This window comes from Aythya ferina (genome assembly GCF_964211825.1).
Source record: "Aythya ferina genome assembly, chromosome: 5".
Classification (NCBI taxonomy): Eukaryota; Metazoa; Chordata; class Aves; order Anseriformes; family Anatidae; genus Aythya; species Aythya ferina.
The window spans coordinates 49,981,840-50,000,472 of NC_140301.1; the positions used below are offsets into that span (position 1 = coordinate 49,981,840).

At 36.7% G+C, this 18,633-nt stretch overlaps 1 protein-coding gene across 1 annotated transcript in view; it reads right to left on the reverse strand.

Annotated features, from left to right (window-relative positions):
• Positions 1-219: 219 nt before the first annotated feature.
• LOC311437294 (uncharacterized protein) overlaps positions 220-18,633 on the reverse strand; it is a gene marked incomplete at its 5' end in the record, with an annotated part of 28,755 nt that continues 10,341 nt past the window's right edge. Inside the window, 5 exons of the mRNA XM_084520332.1 lie at positions 220-617; positions 1,435-1,582; positions 2,243-2,513; positions 3,407-4,064; positions 18,012-18,188. Of these exons, the coding sequence (XP_084376458.1) occupies positions 423-617; positions 1,435-1,582; positions 2,243-2,513; positions 3,407-4,064; positions 18,012-18,188 (1,449 nt within the window). The 3' untranslated portion in view covers positions 220-422. The remainder of the gene's footprint in view (positions 618-1,434; positions 1,583-2,242; positions 2,514-3,406; positions 4,065-18,011; positions 18,189-18,633) is intronic.

The window sequence follows — 18,633 nt, forward strand, 5'->3', positions numbered from 1 at the left end:
CAAGTCCCAGAGTAGGGGTAACAGAATGACAAGAGACTTGTTACCCATTGGGAAAAAGCTTTTATTGAGTAACCCAGAACTTAAAACAGTCTAGGCAAAACTGCTTAGCAGAGAGAAATCACTTACAGAAACAACAGAACTCTCTTCCAAGGAAAATTTTGAAAGTCTATTAATAACTTGAATTACTCAACTGTGAAAATGTTACATTTTTAAACCGTCTGTTTTGTTGTTGTTTTTTTTTTTTGTTTGTTTGTTTTGTTTTGTTTTTTCTTACTAATTTGATAATGAAATTCTACATTTAACTCTGAATATCCCTTAATTATGGAGCAGTTATAAGAGCACTAACCAGCCCACATGTGCAAACATGGCTGCCATTATAAGCCATGCCAAATACATGTCCAGCATGCCCAGTAACTCAGCAATTACTTCTTAGTAGGATCAACAATTTTCCCCATGAAAAGTGTGGTGCTGGTTGCTTTGTCAGAAATCAACATAATGAAAGGCCTGTTGAATTTGATTGTAACTGAAGGACGGAAAACTTTGGTAAGGATTATGGCTGTGGCTCCTGCAGCCTCAGTTCCAGTCTCATCCACTTCCAACAGAGCCTTGTGAATTGCCTGTGGGGAAAAGGAGCAAATGTAGTTGCTATATGTGACAAAAAGAAGGAGGTAAAGATAAACTCTCATCTTATGGAATGTTTAGGAGAAGAAGGGATAAAATCCAGCAAACAAAACTCCTGTATGGTAAATCTCCAACAACTTGCAAGGAGTGTTTTCTCTATTCCAGGACTAAATGGCCAAAAATAAAAATAGACACACAGCAGATTCAGCCTCACCAGTCCTGAACAGAGGGGGGATAACAACTTGATAACAAATAACAGAGGGGGGTTTATTTTCTTATATGGTTTAGACTTCCACTAGCAACACTTTCTCTGTTGTTCTAAAGTTTATGGAAGCCTGCTATTTAAGTGCTAAATTAGGAGCAGTCTATGTCTTCTCTACGACTTTAGATAGTAGCTTAAGCTGACATGGTGAAATTCTGCTACTGTAAATTAGAAGTTTCCTGGAAACTGAAAATATTTTTTAAAAATGAGGTATTTATCAACACAAATATCATAACACACATCTCATTTGTAGTTTTCATGATACAACTGCATATAAACTATTGTATTACAGTGCCAAAAAAGCATTCAAATCTTGTCCAACTTTTCCATGCACTTAATATCCAGCCTATTAATTAAAATAATTCAAAGGTGAGACATCAGACCCTCTCTGAAGAAAAACACAATTATTAAGTAAGCCTGTGGACACCATCACAAGTTTTGTTTATAACTTCAGTAAGACAAGGAGGGAAAGCAAGTCATTAAAAACCCCAAATATAATTGATCATAAAAACTAACAACCACCCCAACACTAGCTCTGTCCATCCACTTACTTGTGAAACTTGAAGATCCCGGCTGCCACTAATTCCAGATAGATCAGCATTACTAGAGAATACATCAGTAATGCCCATTTCCTTGAACAAACTTTTCACATCATAAGACCCACTAATAGAAATCTTTGGCAAGTGCAGATCTGTTCTTCTGTTGAACAGAGAAAAAACAGCAGTGAAAAAAGCAGTCTTGTTTCAGCCAGCAGGCTGGATAGTATGCAATTCAATTATGTTTGTCGGTATTCTTCTGATTGCTAATCTGCTTATTGGCAGCATTTGTATTTGGGCATCCAGACAGATGCCCAAATCCATCTTCTTGTACATACACTCTTTCAATGGATTTATTTATCCTTAAAGAAACAAACAAACTAACTAACTAAAATCTTCATTGCTACTCTTTCATCCCAGTGTCAAGACATGCATACCCAGAAGGATTTTGTAGTGAGAAGTCTACAGAGAGTAAACAGAGCAGCTGTGGAAAGCCTAAAAGAAGGGTAAAGGAAGATAAAATCTAGGATACAGTGAAGCAAATGAATTAGGTTAGCAACGTGAAAAAAGAGGTATGGTATCCAAAAGGTAGCCAACCAAGTCTTGAGGTAGTTCTTGCAATGTTGTGTCCACTTCCGTCAGGTCAGAAAGCCTGTAGTTGCTTATCAATAATGTTTTTCTCTAGCTTATCTTGGGAATCATTTAAAACCCTGCTCTATGAAATCAGTACATGAAATCCAGGAGAAGGATATCTGAAATTAATGCTTTCCCTTAAAAATAATAGTGTTTCTGAAATTATAGTAATTCATCTACCTAGATTTACCTGGTTTCAAGTTTGCTATACCATTTACAAACAGCTTCCTTGGAGAGAGCATCTTCCACTTGTTTCATCTTCCCATCATCAGGCAGAATGAGCAATGCTCGTGCAGTGCCCTGGTAAGGCAGCTCTACCACCTCACAAGATAGATCCTGATCATAATAACTGTTATAGTCGCTGTCACACTGCATCATGTTGACTTTAATGGGTGTATTTTTGTTCACAAAAAAGTCATCCTCATATGTACGTGTAGGATCAAAAGACTTTTCCCAGGCAGCTAGTGGAGGGAAGGAGACAAAGTTTCATTTGAATATATGAAGATCATAAAAATGGCTGATACAAATCAGACCAATTTAAACGTTAGTATGCTGGAGCACTGTTTATGGGAAAGGATTACCAGATCACTTCAACTTCCTGCATAACACACTATGAAGCATTTTATCTGTGTAGTGAGTTTAGCTGGAAAGTTTGATGAGGACTAACTAAGAGAGAGTCATGCTTCAGTTTTTAGCCATATGTTCCCATCACTCTCTTGTGCCTTTTATGTTACCTAAATTAATCTACTTTGATTTTGCCACAGGATCTTGCTATGCCTTTCCTGCACTTCTATTTTCCCGTGTTAGGGGATGCCCCATACCAGGTGCAGACTGACTGCCCTCAGTCCGATGAGGAATTCTTCAACAGAATAAAGGATCCTAGCATCCAAGCAGATGATCTGGGCTCCAGATGCACAGACCCTCAAAATGCTAGGTCTCAAGTTTTTACACAGCATATCTAGTAGATATACTTTAATACTGGGGACCCTGGAAGTGCAAGCATGTAATTCCTCCACGTTTCATTGGCATAGCATAGAGATTTCCAAAACATCTTTAGTCATTTTGTCCCAGACTACTGAGTCTGCATGCTATGAGACATTCCTGTCTGTTAGGGAACCTACCAGACTGGGACTTCTCTGTCCATAACTTTTAGGCAAATTAGGCCACAATCAATCAGTAATTCCTAACAATCAGAAAGTTTGCTTCTGGCCACATCTAAACTTTATCTCGAAACTCCTCCACAGATTAGCTCTTTCTTAAGTTGTCACACTGCTAATAAAACATCAAGAGTTTGCTACAATTTCTTTCTTTTGCATCAAAATTATCCATTGTAATATTATGTTATGTGTCTTACCTTTAAAATAAATGTAGTTAACAAGAACCAGTATAGTATTTGGATCAAGATGACCAATTAGTTCGGGTATTTTCCCCTGGGTTTTCTCCTTTACATAATTATTGATTTGTGTCTTAGCTTCTGTCGGTTCATGGAAATTGCTAGTAAAAAATTCTGCATCATAAAACTGTTTGGTATTTTGTAAAAATGTCTCCTGAAGTTCATACCCAATAGCAGTGAAAAGGCCATTTCCTATATTTAAAGTGATGTTAACATCAGTACAGTTCAGTACTGCTAAAACTTTATGAAAACTTTCATGTATATCATTTACGCGTGTCTCAGTCGGACTGTCAAAGCCCAGTCCTTCAAAAATCTGAGTCAGGGTGCTGGACTTAGCACCAAGAGCCAGCATGGCAAAGGCAGTGGAGATACTTATAGGAGAAAAGAAAATGTTTTTATCAACTTCTTTTGTTATAGCCTGCTTGTAAAATTTAAATACAAAATCTGCGTAGCTGGAGCCTTGGTCTTGACAGTTGTGCTTTAATAAATTCTCTGTTCCATCATGTAGATTTGTGTTATTGACTTCATGGCAAACATCTCTGTGGTGGCATCGTGTTGTGGCACAAAGATCAGCAAGGAGTAAACACAGGTACAGAAGACACTTCATCCTCTTTTCAGATTATTCTGTCACAAAATAAACAATCATTAGATGAACAGAAGGTAATGATGAGCTTGGCAGTAAGAAATAATGAATAGTTTGTTATGATAAATAGTATGTATGGCAACTGTAAATATCTAATGTACATAGCACATTTAAAGTAGCCATGCAAACAATGTCTTGACTCCAATAAATTCAACCAAATTATTAATTAAAACATCAGACAATCAAATTATAATATTCCACTGTAACTTCCTTGAAAAGGCAATTCTCTCCCTCTTTGACAAAGAAAATATAAAGTCAAAGTCCATAATAATCCTTATTTATAGTGACATTTGCTTCCCTGGATCATATCGGCTACAGCTAAACCAAAAGTTTACCATAAGGTAAGAAAGGGTGGGGGGTGTCAAAGACATTGCATATTCCATGGTACCTGCCCAAGTGAAGTTTGGAAAATGTGAGGAATCTCAAGGCAGCTCGCTTCTCACTGAAAGTGGTATAAGTTCACTCACTGCCATAGTGCATAGCACACACAGACAAACAGCTGTCATGGACTATCCAGTAGTGGTGGTTTTACTCATCTGGGCAGGTGAGCCTCACCACAGGGAGCCACCTCTGCAGCCCCCCACTACCAAAATCTTGCCATGTAAACTCACTACACCAGTGCACCTGACATTTACAGCCCTGTTTACTTCGTGATTTACTACTCATGTGGCCATCCAATAGCCACAGCTGATAAGTGATGGATGAAAGCCATTTACATAAGCTTCAAGGCAAATTTCAAGGCAAAGGCCTGGAAGCAACCTGTGCCATGGCAGCGTGGCACTCAGAAGTGGGCATAAAGATGTGGGAACCAGAAGGTTTGCATTAGATGATGAAGGACTTGTTTGGAACAAAGAGAGCCCCCATTTTGTGGGCTGCACCAAATGCTTGTAGCTTGTTACATGGTGCAATGCTCTTCACCATGAGATAACCTGCTAATACAGCCACAGTTGGATGGAATGTGTGGCTCCCCCTAGAGCAGCAGAAAGGACCTGGGTCCAACAAGAGAAGAGGAGCACAGATCCCATTTGGAAATCAAAGGATGCTCTAGATTAATCCCCTATGGGGGCTTCTTCTTCTAATACTGATAGAGTATGCTTCATACAAGCCTTCTGCCCTCCATAGGAGCTGGAACAAGGCTCTGTTGAATTTAATTCCCTGTGGAGACATCTCACATAAACCTGCTTCACAAATGAGCATACCAGGCAAATGAGATTTTTGCCTTCACAGCTTCTACATAAAAACTTTTCTAGATTTTGTCTACTGGTATATGGTTATTCTTCCATTTTCCAGCAAACACAGCCTGTCTGTATTCTTCTCTTCTGTGAATGTATTTTCACAAGTCTTGATAAGGTGAAGTTCTTTTTGTCTCTTGTTCATTCCTGGATATAAAAGATCATTGCACCTGCTATCTAAATAAAATCTAAGTAGAGTTTCTGCTTTTAGCCCAAATTCCAGGATTCTTGGTCATAAGCCAGCTGATTTATTTCTTTATTTGTATAGTTGTCTCTCATTTTGTTTGTTTCTTTGTTATGAATATACTAGCCCTGTGATCTCGTGTTTGACATGATTTGAGTATGCTGAGTATGTGTGAGAGCAGACAGTAACTGTTGTGACCTTAGTAAGAACAGGAAGTAATAAATATTAATGTCCCTAAACTAAAAGATGGAGTCTGACCCTAGATGGAAATATGAATCAACTACTTGAATTTATTTTAAGCAGAATTCTCCCTCTGCCTTCCAGAAAATAATAATAATAATAATAAATCCTTATGTACTCCAGATAAATGAAACAACAAAGTAGTGCAGAGGGTGTTGTAAAAGTATTTGTTGTTTAACATCTCATAGACTATTCTTCTTTAGCCAGTTAAGATATTGCACTCTTAAGTGAAGAACAGAATGATTTTCCATGACCAGTTCCTGTGTCCAAACAGAACTTAACCTAAATTTTAAAGACATTTTGAAGCAAAGAATATGGTTTTCCTGAAGTAAGCTTATGTTAGGCATGGCTCTGTTCTTAACTTCCACTAGTAACAGGTCACTTCAATACCTTCTCTTATCATTATAGCTCTCTACAGAAATATTAGAGAAGTACTTCTACCATAAGTTGGACAACACTGAAATATTGCCATCAAGCTTTCACTGCACCCTTTTCTCTTTAGAGATGTTAACCACATTAACTTTAATATTTTAAAATTAGAAAATTCCAGACACCAAATTTTTTGGTTAATATGTCAAAGCCAAGGTAACCATAAAAGCTTTATTATATCTGAGATATATTTATAGGCAAATTGGAAATTCAGAAATTAATTGTGTGCCAAGCCACAGATCAAATTGTCTGTGAGAATAATAGGTGCAATTAAATTTAAATCCATCCACCCCCTACACTCACACCAGTCCTAATTAGAGAGCCTGTCCTTAGCAATTCAATAGTTGTTTTATACATTAAGTAACCAGAAGAGTTTATAAATTGGATGTGGTTGTTCAGTCACTACTGGGATTATATTAATTTTGAGTCATGTTGAAGGCTATTTTCAACCTGAAAGGGATTTCATCAGTATTCTTCTTTACAAACATCTTTAAAAGTCCACATGACTTCAATGGTTGTTTGATTCAAATTTGAGAATAACCATATTCCCCCAGAACAGCAGATCTCACTGGTCCTTGCATATTAATTAATATTTCACATCAACATCCCCACACAACAAATTTACAAGTACAAGAGTGAAATAAACTTAACACGACAATTCCACAGAGCACAAAAAGCATCACTTTCAAGTCTCTAAGAAAAGTGCCTCTGCAGTACTTACAAAACCAGAAGCCCTTCAGTGTTCAACTGACCATGCTGTTCTCCACACTGTTACTTATAAAGCTAAATCATCTTCTGCTTAATTTCCACTGTTAAATATTAAACAGACCTGATAAAGCATAGAGCCAAACCAAGAAAAAAATAAAGGGGAAATAAAGGGGGGTGGGGTAGAGCAAGCATTGATTAAATAGGTTTTTTGAAGATCATTTCTGCTACTCAGCCAATGGAGCTGATAAACTTTGACTTTCTGAATTGTAGCTGTGTCTTTCTGTCTGTTACTTCTGACCATGTAAGGAAGCTTAGTGCAAATATTGTGCAATTAGGACCCTACTGGAAACCATGAGTTTGTGCCTGGAACCACTGGAAACAGATGTTAACACTTGGTGCCAACAGGCAGCAAAAGCCCTTGTGCTGGAGCACACACAGAGCTGACAGCCACACGTGGCAGCTTGGCACTCTTCCAAAGTCTGACCAGAGCCGAATTTTCCTTCTGATTCTCAACCTGAACATGGACTCCAAATTACCTGTACCTTCTCAATCTGACTCTAGCTGTGTGCCATTGAGAGGATGTATGGTAGATATGTTTCCTTGACGGATTTCCTATTCTGGCTGAGGTGGGCCCTGCATATCTCTGTTCTGTGAGCTTACTGCTCCAGGAAGATGGTGGGAATACAAGTAGCAAACTGTTACCTTTGCTCCTGCACATGCAGTATGTGCAAACCCACTTCTTGCCCCTCTTGCACAAGCTGAAATTACTGGAATGGGAAAAAGTCGTGCTTGTTACTATTATTTTTTTTCCCAATAAGAATAAAATGCTAGCGGATTAAGCCGACAACGTTATTCCAGCTAGCAACAAAGACCTTGATTGAGCAGTGACATGAAATATGTTTTCCCATTTGTGGTGAGTCTTTTTCTCTTATACTTGTTTACTAACATGCATAATTTTGTCATTATAAACATATATAAACATAGAGACAAGACATAGACAAACCTTGCCTTGACACGCCCCTTCTTTGCTTTCCTCTCTCCCACCCCTCCCCCCCTTTATTTTTTTATGTACTTGTTCCTTCTAAATCTGTAAAAAGTCACAAGCACAGAGATTATTTTACTCATCAAAGCCTAGATAAATGAAAGGTCATAGTGGTCAAGGACAAACTGTGCTACAAAGTGGTTATATGCCTCTCGTTTTCTTTATGTTTGTAAGTATTTGTAATTACTGCTTTGTTTATAATGATGTTAGGCTACACTTCAACAAGGCATTTCCCTAGCATTTCATTATGGCAGCAGAAATAAGGTGCAACACCAACTTTAAGCTAAAATGATGAACACTGCCACGAGCCAAATACAGTCCCATCTTTCTGTTGATCACAAGTTGAGCTCTCAAAGTATGTCATGAAACTATATTTACCACATGCATACTGGTCATTCATCTATTGAACTAGATCTTGCTTCTCTAATAATTATCTTTAACAGGAATTAAAGTCCAGAATACTGAAAAAAAAAAAATCAAATGTGGTTTATTACTTCTGTTGATTAAGATGATAATCTACCAGTCATTAATTCTACATAACCTAATTCTATGTTATTGCTGGGTACTTCATGTAGATCAGTGTATATTCCATAGTTCATCTCACACTTTGACTTTATGAGAAATTTAACCATATATTTAATGTATTTACCAACATTTTGCAGACTGCTTCTTGCTAGTAAATTTTTTTTGAAGAAATCTTTCCAAAGCAGGTTTAAAGAATCCTTAAACAAAGGCTGGTATAAAAAACTTGTTCAACAACAACAGAATCATGCATTTTGTCTAGTGTTTTTGTTATGTTTCTGCATGGTAGGTCAGATAATTACAGTTTCAACGTTAATTTAGCAACAATAATAACTGTTCTGGGATTATGACTCACAGACAGACAAGTTACTTCCACTATCAAAAAGTCTTTTTCACTATGGGTCGATTACATCATAAGTAACACAAGGTTTTGTAAATATAAAGTGCATAGCCCACAGATATTTTGACATAGCAGCAAAGTGAAGGAAACTGAGAGTGGAATGAGGAAGGGAAATGAACATGCATTTCGCCTTCTTTTCCCCTGATAGTTTTGAGTTATACTAGTCTTTGGGAAGGATCAGGCAGTCAAAGTTGTGGGAAAAATAAGACCAAAGATGTATGCATGTCTGGTAAACTATGGTTCTTCTAGCCTGGATAACATATATAATGAAGAAGAAAGACTTAATCTTCACTCAGAGACCATACCATATCCTTAGTACTTCCTGGAGAACCTCCTCCACTGTCCTGCCAGGAAGGCAAAATGGGCATCTGGGGCAATGGGAAATGGGGATGAAATACAGTTTGTATACAGTGACAAGGCTGTTCACTGGAAAAGCAAAGTTCTGCCCAGAGAGCTTCATTTCATTTGAATTGGTATCACACTTGTAAGAACTATGTAGACAGCAGGGACTAGAATTTAATATGTTTATATACTATACCAATGATGATCAATATTTACAGTAATCCTCATTTTTAAATTACAAGAACAATACTAGTTACAAATTGCCTACTGAAACATAACAGGTGTCTTACATGTGTGGTATACGAGTAACAACTGTACCTCCTACTGCTGCTTCAATTATACAGGTTGGCAGATATGACACAGGAATTACAGACAACAGGAATCCTCCTGAAAAAAGAGCAGAAGACTAGGCAATATGTTCTAACATTAGAAACCTTTATTTAGACCCCAGGTTATTTCAAAAGATGGCCAGTTTTTCATTATTTCTGCATGTAACAGCTTCACTGTGGAGCTTCTTTTCAGACTTGAGAGTTTAGTAACAAACAAATATTAGTAACAAAATAGTCTTTTGAGATTTTCATATTCAAATGATTTGCAAGACAGGAAGAAACAAAAAACAAAACAAAACAACCAAAAAAAACAATTGGTGAAATAAACATACTGAATTCATAAATATGCTGAAATCCTACTGACTATAAGGATGCCCAAATATTGTTGAGAATACTGGAATGACTTCAGAACGGAATGGACTGCCTGATGCATGAAGAACTGGTTTGAAAAATTAGGATATATTGTTAGCTCTGTTGAGCAGCTCAGCTTTGACCTTGGGAACATCACTAACTTTGTCTGTTGGACTTCAGTTTTTTCATCTGTAAAATAAAAACAGCACATTAGTTTCCTCATTGATATAAAATGAAATGAAAATACAATGTTACCCTCAGTGGACTCAAGCACCATTTTAGTTCTTTACTTCTGAGTTTAATGAAAACAGGTTTATTTTTTTAATCTGTTTCAGACCATGGCACCTCCCTTGGTAGCAATTATACATAGTTTGAAAATCTGTGGTCTGCAGGACTACAGCTTCATTTATATAGATTCAAAGTGGAGCTAGAAATGCTCTTGAGTTGCAAATTTCCATAAATAGTGCTCTGAACAGAAAGGGGAATATTCTGATGTGCTTAGTACCTGCATCCAAGAGGTGCTAGTGACATTATAGCATGAGAAGAGGAGATTAAGCACACATAAATTGAAAATATTAATTATTTGTATGCATCACACAACAATGCCTGAGCCAATGCATTTACCTGACATTTTTTTCTTTCATGACCAGAAAATGTTAAATATATGTTGCCAGTTCATAAAGCACAAGTATCTTGTATGAGAAAATAAAGATGAATATGACTGTTGTGCTCACTAAAAAGTTGTTTTTCACCTTCCAGTTTGACACAAAGACCTTGACAGCTGGGATCATTTCACCTGAACCTCTTCATATACTGCCAGACTTGTGTAGGTCTTTTACTTTTAAAATCATATTATTTATCTATGTTTAGGCATTGGAACCCTCCGCTGACTGTTTAAACAAAAAACGAAAGGACTGCCACCCTCTGCTGATAGCTATATGCAGACAGGAAGCTAAGTTTATATGAACTGAATCAGTAGCTGAGCTGGGAAGGGAAGCAGAAATTTCAAAGTACCAGCCCAATGCTGTAACCACTGGCCCATCCTTCTTTCTTAATAATGTTCTTGCGTTAAAGAAAGAAAGAAATTAATCAATTAATTATGGGTTTCAAACAGTAATATAGTACTTAAAATTGTAATAAATATGTGTCTATACAACATGAAAATATAGTTAACAAGAACCATCCCAATGAGTAATTCAAGGCTTAAGCAACTTAAATTATTTGAAAAGCCTTCATTAAAAAGTTCTTCTTCATCTTCCCAGTTGTTCTACTGACCCTACTATCTGGGACCATCTCAGCTGAACTGTTTCCTATACCTCCTCTGTACCTCTGAGCAATACCAAATCAAGTGCCTACGTTTAGCCATGCAACTGATCAAGTACAGCTGATCAAAGTAGATTGAAGTAAACTGTAATGACATTATTGTGTGACTCAGAAGTACAGCTGCCTAAGCACACAATATGGATTTTGGCTAATGTTCAAAGAAAGGTCCCAGAGAGTGGTCTTGCAAACAACAGAGGCAATTTGCCTTGCTTATTACTCCCTGTCAGTCTCTCTACTCATACATAACAGCTTAGTTGGAAATATAGGGACCAAACCAAGAGTCTATTAAGTAACAAACACAGAAAGTAAACAGATCTCAGCTTTATTTTGTATAGATACAGCACAGATTAAGCTTTGTTCTGACTGTTGCTTTCAACTATGTAGGAAGATTTAGGCCAACACCACAGGGCTTATAAAGAAATCCTTCTCCAGATCTATGCACAGACACATAACAAGAGCCATTTTTTCATGAATTGAACTATTAAACAAACATCTCATATTGGTTAATTGTAACAGAAAACCCTTTGAATTGTGACTACTCTGGTACAGGTACCAAATTTCCCTACACCCTATCTGGCATTGGTTCTTACATATTGATATCTGTTCTGACATTCTCTTTCTGCCTTTCTCACATCATCCACAGTGATTCTCACCAGCAAACCATTCTCATCTCCTTGGCACATCAGGCCTCTCCTCTCCATTCCCTCCAAACTTTAGAGAGAAATAGCCAATAGAGACAGATAAAGAATCAAGAGAGGAAGCATTCCCAAAGGACTCACATCAAGATCCTTCATCAAAAGCAAACCTTTGGGGACCACGGAAAGCCCAGAATGATTTCCACAGAAAACAAACAAACAAACAAACAAACAAACAAATACTACTACTAATAATAATAAAAAAACAGGTATCATCTTCCACAGAGAAACAAAGCATTACAGCAGTTTTAGGGCTGATGTAAGCAAGAACGGAGCCCAGCCATAAAGAGCAAAAAGGTTAATCAGGTCACAAGAACTAGGTGACTATGCCCTGCTCTCAGGTTCATTGATCAAGCAGTGAGAGTTTTGCCTTGCTTTTTTTTTTTTTTTTTTTTTTTTTTTTTTCCCCGGATGATGCAATTCTTCTAAATTAATGCCTTTGGTTGAGCTTAGGTGGGTGGGGATTATGGAAACCAGTTCGAACTGGTCTCCAGCCTTTGTGAATGCTCCAGCTCTCCTACTAATGATGATTGAATTAATCTCTTAACAAACACGTTTGTTTTTCTAATTCGCCTCCACACTCATAATTACTATAACTTCAAACCCAACACCCAAATATTACAGAACAGATGACACTTGGCATCACTTGCTCTTCAGAAATCTCTGAACTATTGAGATCCCTGCTGAGGTAACTTGTGAAACACAACAGCTAGGATCTCCTTACCAGAAACCAAATCCTGGAAACCAGGAATAAATCGTAGAGGATTCACGGTCTCCAAAGGACGAAATTTTTTACTCGCATGTTCTAAACACACTTCCCTTCATAGTTTACTATCAAAACAGTTATTTCTACTATTACTCTATGGGGGCACAGTGCAAAGTCAAAGCTAACAACTCCATCAGTCCTGGGGATACTGGTCCCTCCTTCTTTATGGTAGTAGGCTTATAACTGAGCTACAAATGTGTGATCTGAAAATTACTCACTGAATCCAAAATGTGTCACAAACTTCAACTTCTTCTGCATCTGAGATACTTTCAGGGATTATGCAAGCACACAGAGTCTTCAGTGTGCCTGTAGCCCTTATTGCCCATTATTGTTCCCTTAATAGTCCTTTCTCAGAAAAAAAACTGGAAGTTGTCTGAGGGAGCCATGCAATGTTTATTTAAAAAAGCAGACTCGGAGAAGTCAGAACATTTTCAGGAATGTGTTGGCTTTGTCAGCATTTTCAAACAGAGATTATGAAAATATTCCTCACTGACTTTTTTGGTAAGATGCTACCAAGTAAAAAATCTTTCTACCATTTATCAAAAAAAATGGAAGAAGACAGTTTCAAAACAATTTTTAGGAGAATTGTTGAGACTTCAAATTTTTGCCCCATCTTTGGAAAAATTAACATCTTGCAATTTCTCTTGGGCTAGAAACATTGTTCATTAGAAATACATATAATAAAAACATGGGACTATGATCATTATCCATACACTGCTGTAGAAAAAAAAAAAAAATGACTGGAGAGACAGCCATTGTTCTTAGTACAGTTTAGATCAAGAATTTATTTCAAGTCAGGATTGAAAATCTTCTACAACAGTTGTAGTGGACCTGAACAATGAGAAAGATATAATTTTGGCACACAGCATTTTATTTTCATTTGCCTTTTTAAAATGACTTAAATGTAGATCTGTCATATACTGTAAAAACAAGGGTGTAGAGGGAAAAGTTTAGAACGAGTATATTGACAGTTAATTCACATTAACTGTGGTGGTGGCAGAGGGGGCAGGCTGGTAATGAAATCTTCCAATTAAAAAATAAAATAATAATAATAAAAAAGTTAATTTTTAAGACATAAATAAAAGAATTAAACCCAGAAACATTAAGAGAGATCATGGACTGGTTAAACTCTCTTTGTGAGCATACACTGGTAAATAGCAAAGCCATCATACATGGAATTGTAAAAAGACAAAAATAACAAAACAACATACAAATAAAAGTTCACCTACTTCAATCATTCAACAAAAGTGATGAAAAGATGCATGTAAACTAGCAAAAATTTAGCAGTCAAGTAAGTCAGCTTTGATTTTTATTTCCTACTGAATCACTGATGTGATTAGAAGTGTTGCTGTTGTCTTGGACACCCTCAGGCACAGCAAAATGAAATAAACACTTAGTTTTGGCTCTGAGTTGGGTACATACACACAATATATGGCAATAACTTAAGAGACCACCATGCCATATAAAACAGGGGCTTATTTCCTCATATTCTTTCTTTCTATTTATTGACAGCCATTTTCCACTGCCACTGTATCAGTCAGTCACTTAGTACAGTGAGGTCCTTACACACAGTTAATTTTTTAAAACCCATGAACAAGGTGGGACCATCAGAAAAATATATGACCTCACAATACATTACATTCCCAAATCATCTCTGAATTCTCTGAAGGACACATGCCTGAACTTATTGCTTATAAACCCATCTAAAGGGTTTCCCTCTCCTGCTAGTTTGTGTGCTTTTTAAAGATCCTTCATGGAAGATTTCTTGTCTTTTTTGTTGTTGCTGTTGTTGTTTGTTTGTTTTTTTCTCTGTGTTATATACGAATCAAATTGTAATCCTCTCACACACTCCACAGAACTTTCAGGGAATTCTTCAGCAAAGCCATATTAGTTCTTGAATATTTTGTCATGTGTATTCATATGACTACAAATTCTACAGTTTCCAAAATTCTGAGGTTGGACTAAGTGATTTTCAATTCATTGCATGATTACTTGCATATTTATTTATTTATTTTTGATTGTGTCACATTTGTAACTTCTTATTACTCTAATACAGTGACCAGTCTAAGCGATGCATCGCAGTGAAAGGTTTAACATTTTTCTTCTTGAGACAGCTCAGAGCTCTTGCTTGAATACTAAACAGTCCTGATGCTTCATTGTTTCTTGCTCTGACTTATTTTTTTTTCTTCCCTAAAATCTCTTCTACTGTTACTTCAACTTGAAATAGTTCCTCAGGCTCAACCACTGCAAAAGAAGTACTTGTGCAATGGATTGAGCTTTCCCACTCCGGCATTACTCCCCTTGAGCACTCCTTTTACACTTTGAACATCAATTGACCCCTCAGGCTCTCTGGTAGGTTTCTGATTTCTTTGAAAATGAATGTATTATTTAGCTGCTATGGTAGCTAATAAACTTATGCAGTTTATTTTTTTTCTCAAAGTGGTCTTTGTCCTGTCTTACTGCAGTTTTCTATTTAATGATTTGGTATTCCATTTTCTGAAGGTTTTCTTCATAATTCTCATTTACTTTGTCATGTGAACATGCCAAATTTTTTTTTCCTTTTTTTTTTTTTTGCCATTCATTTTTAAGTCAGATATTTTGGATGTACATCCATTCCTACTGCACATTTTTAAGGAAAGAAAGCTGGAAGATCTGGTTGTGTCAGAACACTGTGACCTGGTCTGCAGTGTCTGTAGACAAATATAGAATCACAGAATGGTTTGGGTTGAAAAGGACCTTAAGGACCATCTAGTTCCAACTCCCCTGCCATGGGCAGGGACACATTCCACTAGACCACACTGCTCAAAGCCCCATTCAACCTGTCCTTGAACACTTCCAGGGATGGGCAACCTCTTCCAGTGTCTCACCACCCTCATAGTGAAGAATTTCTTCAAATATCCAATCTAAATCTATCCTTTTTTACTTTAAAACTATTACTTCTTGTCTTATCACTACACTCCCTGACAAAGAGTACCTCTTCTGCTTCCTTGTACACAGTTTCCTTGTTCCTTGTTTAGGAACTGAAAGGCTGCAATGAGGTCTCCCCAGAGCCTTCTTTTCTTTGTATTCTATATTAGAACATAAATATTATGAGATTAGAATGCAAAATTGGAATAATATTTTACATTAGAATACAAATTTCAAAATTAGAATATTTTATATTAGAATACAAAGGTCTGCAAGAACCTGTAGAAAAATGTTCTCTGTTAAGGCTTTCTGTAAATGCAGTGATGTAGTCAAAGACAAATGAAAACAAGTTGAGTATATCTAACTTTTAATGTGTGAGATAATGAGCTTATTCTTCCTTAGTGCCCAATTTAAATATCACACAGATGAGTTTTTCTTCTCTGCTGTATACCTGTGATATTACATGGAAATACAAAAAACTGATAGATTCTAAGTATTTCTTTCATTCTTCTGTCATAATCTATTAAAGAAGAAAAAAAAAAGTATGATCTAGGTGCTGACAGAATATCTCTCCATCACTCAGTATAGAATTTAGGAGCAAACATATTTTGTTTATGGAATAAAGTAGCTGAAGGAACAAGAACTGCAGCACAAAACACAAGTCAAGACTGGCAACATAACAATCAGAGTCAAGTGAGACCTTTTCAGAACAGAGACGATGAGGGACACACACGAATCTATACATTTGATAAAGTAGAAGCAATATGTTTTGTATAGCCTTTAAAATAAACACTGATGTATCAAAGAAATGCCCAACCTTCCCAGTAACTGCTCCTCCTAACAGAAATAACCTGCTATATGCTGAATGAGATTTAATATTCAGGCCAAGGAGAGAGGGCTTTCTGAAGCTTTTTACTGGCATTATCATGCTGAGCAATATATACTGGAATATGAACAATATATAAATGTTTCTTGATACTGGTAAAAAAAATGTTGGAACCACGCTTCTTAATTCTTAACTCTAAATTACAGAAATAAAATATCAAAATTAGAAACTTTTAATGACATATTTATTCATTGTTGTTCTTCTACCATAGTACATTTGTCTGTGTATTTCAAGACCGTACAAAGACTGTTGTTAATGCTTAACACCCATTAACAGACTAACCCATTTTAGTCAATAATTTACCCCTCCTGCAACCAGAAATCAGATATATATCATGAAAATGAGCACAGAAATAAAATACTGATAGATGTTCTGAAACAAGTAAAAATAGATAGGAAAGTAAACTTAAGAAAAAATAAATAAGCATGTGCATTATGAATGTGGCTTTTGATATTGTGTATCCTAATAGTGAAAACAGATCCTATAATATTGCTGCTATACTAACTATGAAGTGGATGATAAATAGAATACCAATGTTGTGTTACTGGACAGTCCGGGAACAGAAGGGGTTATATCAAGACATGGTAAAAGTCACCAATGGGGTATAAGGTGCTACTGGTAGGGTGCTCAGTCCTACAAACAATACTGCAATGGTGCTTACTACCATAGGTAATCTCCCAGAGCCAGATGGTAATGCTACAGGCACTGGCACCACAAAGAGATGGCATACTTTTCCTCTAGTAGCTGGTTTAGGTGCAGGCACAGGCCAGAAGATACTCTGGCTGCTCTAAGCTTTATATCAGATTTACAAAGGTCTGATCCAGGAAGCTGTAGAGATTTGATCTATGTCTTCTTTTCTTAGACCCAATTCTGAAACATCTACTCTGGAATGAGTTTGGATTGGGAACTCTTACAGAAACAGTGGATAGAAAAGGATATATCTGCAAGGGAAAAACACACCTTCTCTATGACCCCCCTTTGCAGCAGCTTAGATGCCAGAACATCTGAAAGGCAAGGAGCTAACAGACTCACTGAACAATGGTATTATGCAAGGTAGTAAGCACTATGTATGTTAAAATCTATTCTAAATTTGAACTTCATGTTGGTAGGAAAACGGGAACAAGTAATAAAGTGCGATAACTTGCACCCATTTGTTAGTCAATGAAAAAAAAAAATAGTAGTGAGAAGGCAGCCATGAGGGAAGAAGCAGGCTTACACAATCCTCTCCACCCACATGCTCATATGCTCCTCATATTCCCTGCTAGAAAATGTATGTATGCTGTCGGTATTACACAGGCCTACTTTGTTCCAGATCTAATGACAGTTTTGCCTGAATGTAACCTTCTTAAAAAAAAAAAAAAAAAAAAAAAAAAAAAAAAAAAAAAGACCCAAACAAACATGCAACTATTACAAATTGTTGAAGTGTCTCATCTACAAAAAAACAGTGAATAACATAGTTAAGAGGTGGAGACCTCTCTGTAGCTATGCTATACTCATCAGGTGAAACGTTAGATTTAACAGTGTTGATAACTGCGTACCTAATATGTACATCAACTTAATCTTTTTTCAGAGGGTTCACAATTTTTCCCATGAAAAGTATATTGTTCTCCAAAGTTATGACCATTAGGAAGGGCCTGTTCATTTTAATAGTAACTGGAACAGACATAGGCACTATTTCCATGCCTGTGGCAGCTGCTGCTTCGGTGCCAGTCTCATCCACCTTCACCACAGCCTGATGTATAGCCTGTGAAGAAGCAGACATGTTACAAGTCAATGGGGCACAAAACTAATTACCTAAACAAGAACTTGAGCTAGAAGTCTGTGAAGATGTTAGTAAGAAATTATCACCAGAAAGCATGGTTTTCTTAGAGAGCTCAACTCTGAGGTAAGAACATCTCTCTGCTCATAAAAACTTTTGCTTTGTTTCTTTTCCTGTTTCCTGTTGTCTCTAATGCAGATCATTGGAGCTAGAATAAAGCTTAAAAGAGAGCAAAATCACATTTAATTGTCTTTGACAAGTTCATATAGTTGAAGAATTAACATGCAGTTTAACACAATGAATAGCACCCTGAAATTATTTTTTTCATGTTCTTTAATGTCTTTGAAAAAAAAAAGGGAATAAAGGAGGAGGCTAGAAATGGAAGTCAATGAATTAGGATCTCTGAATGTCTTGATTTTGCAAATTGAAA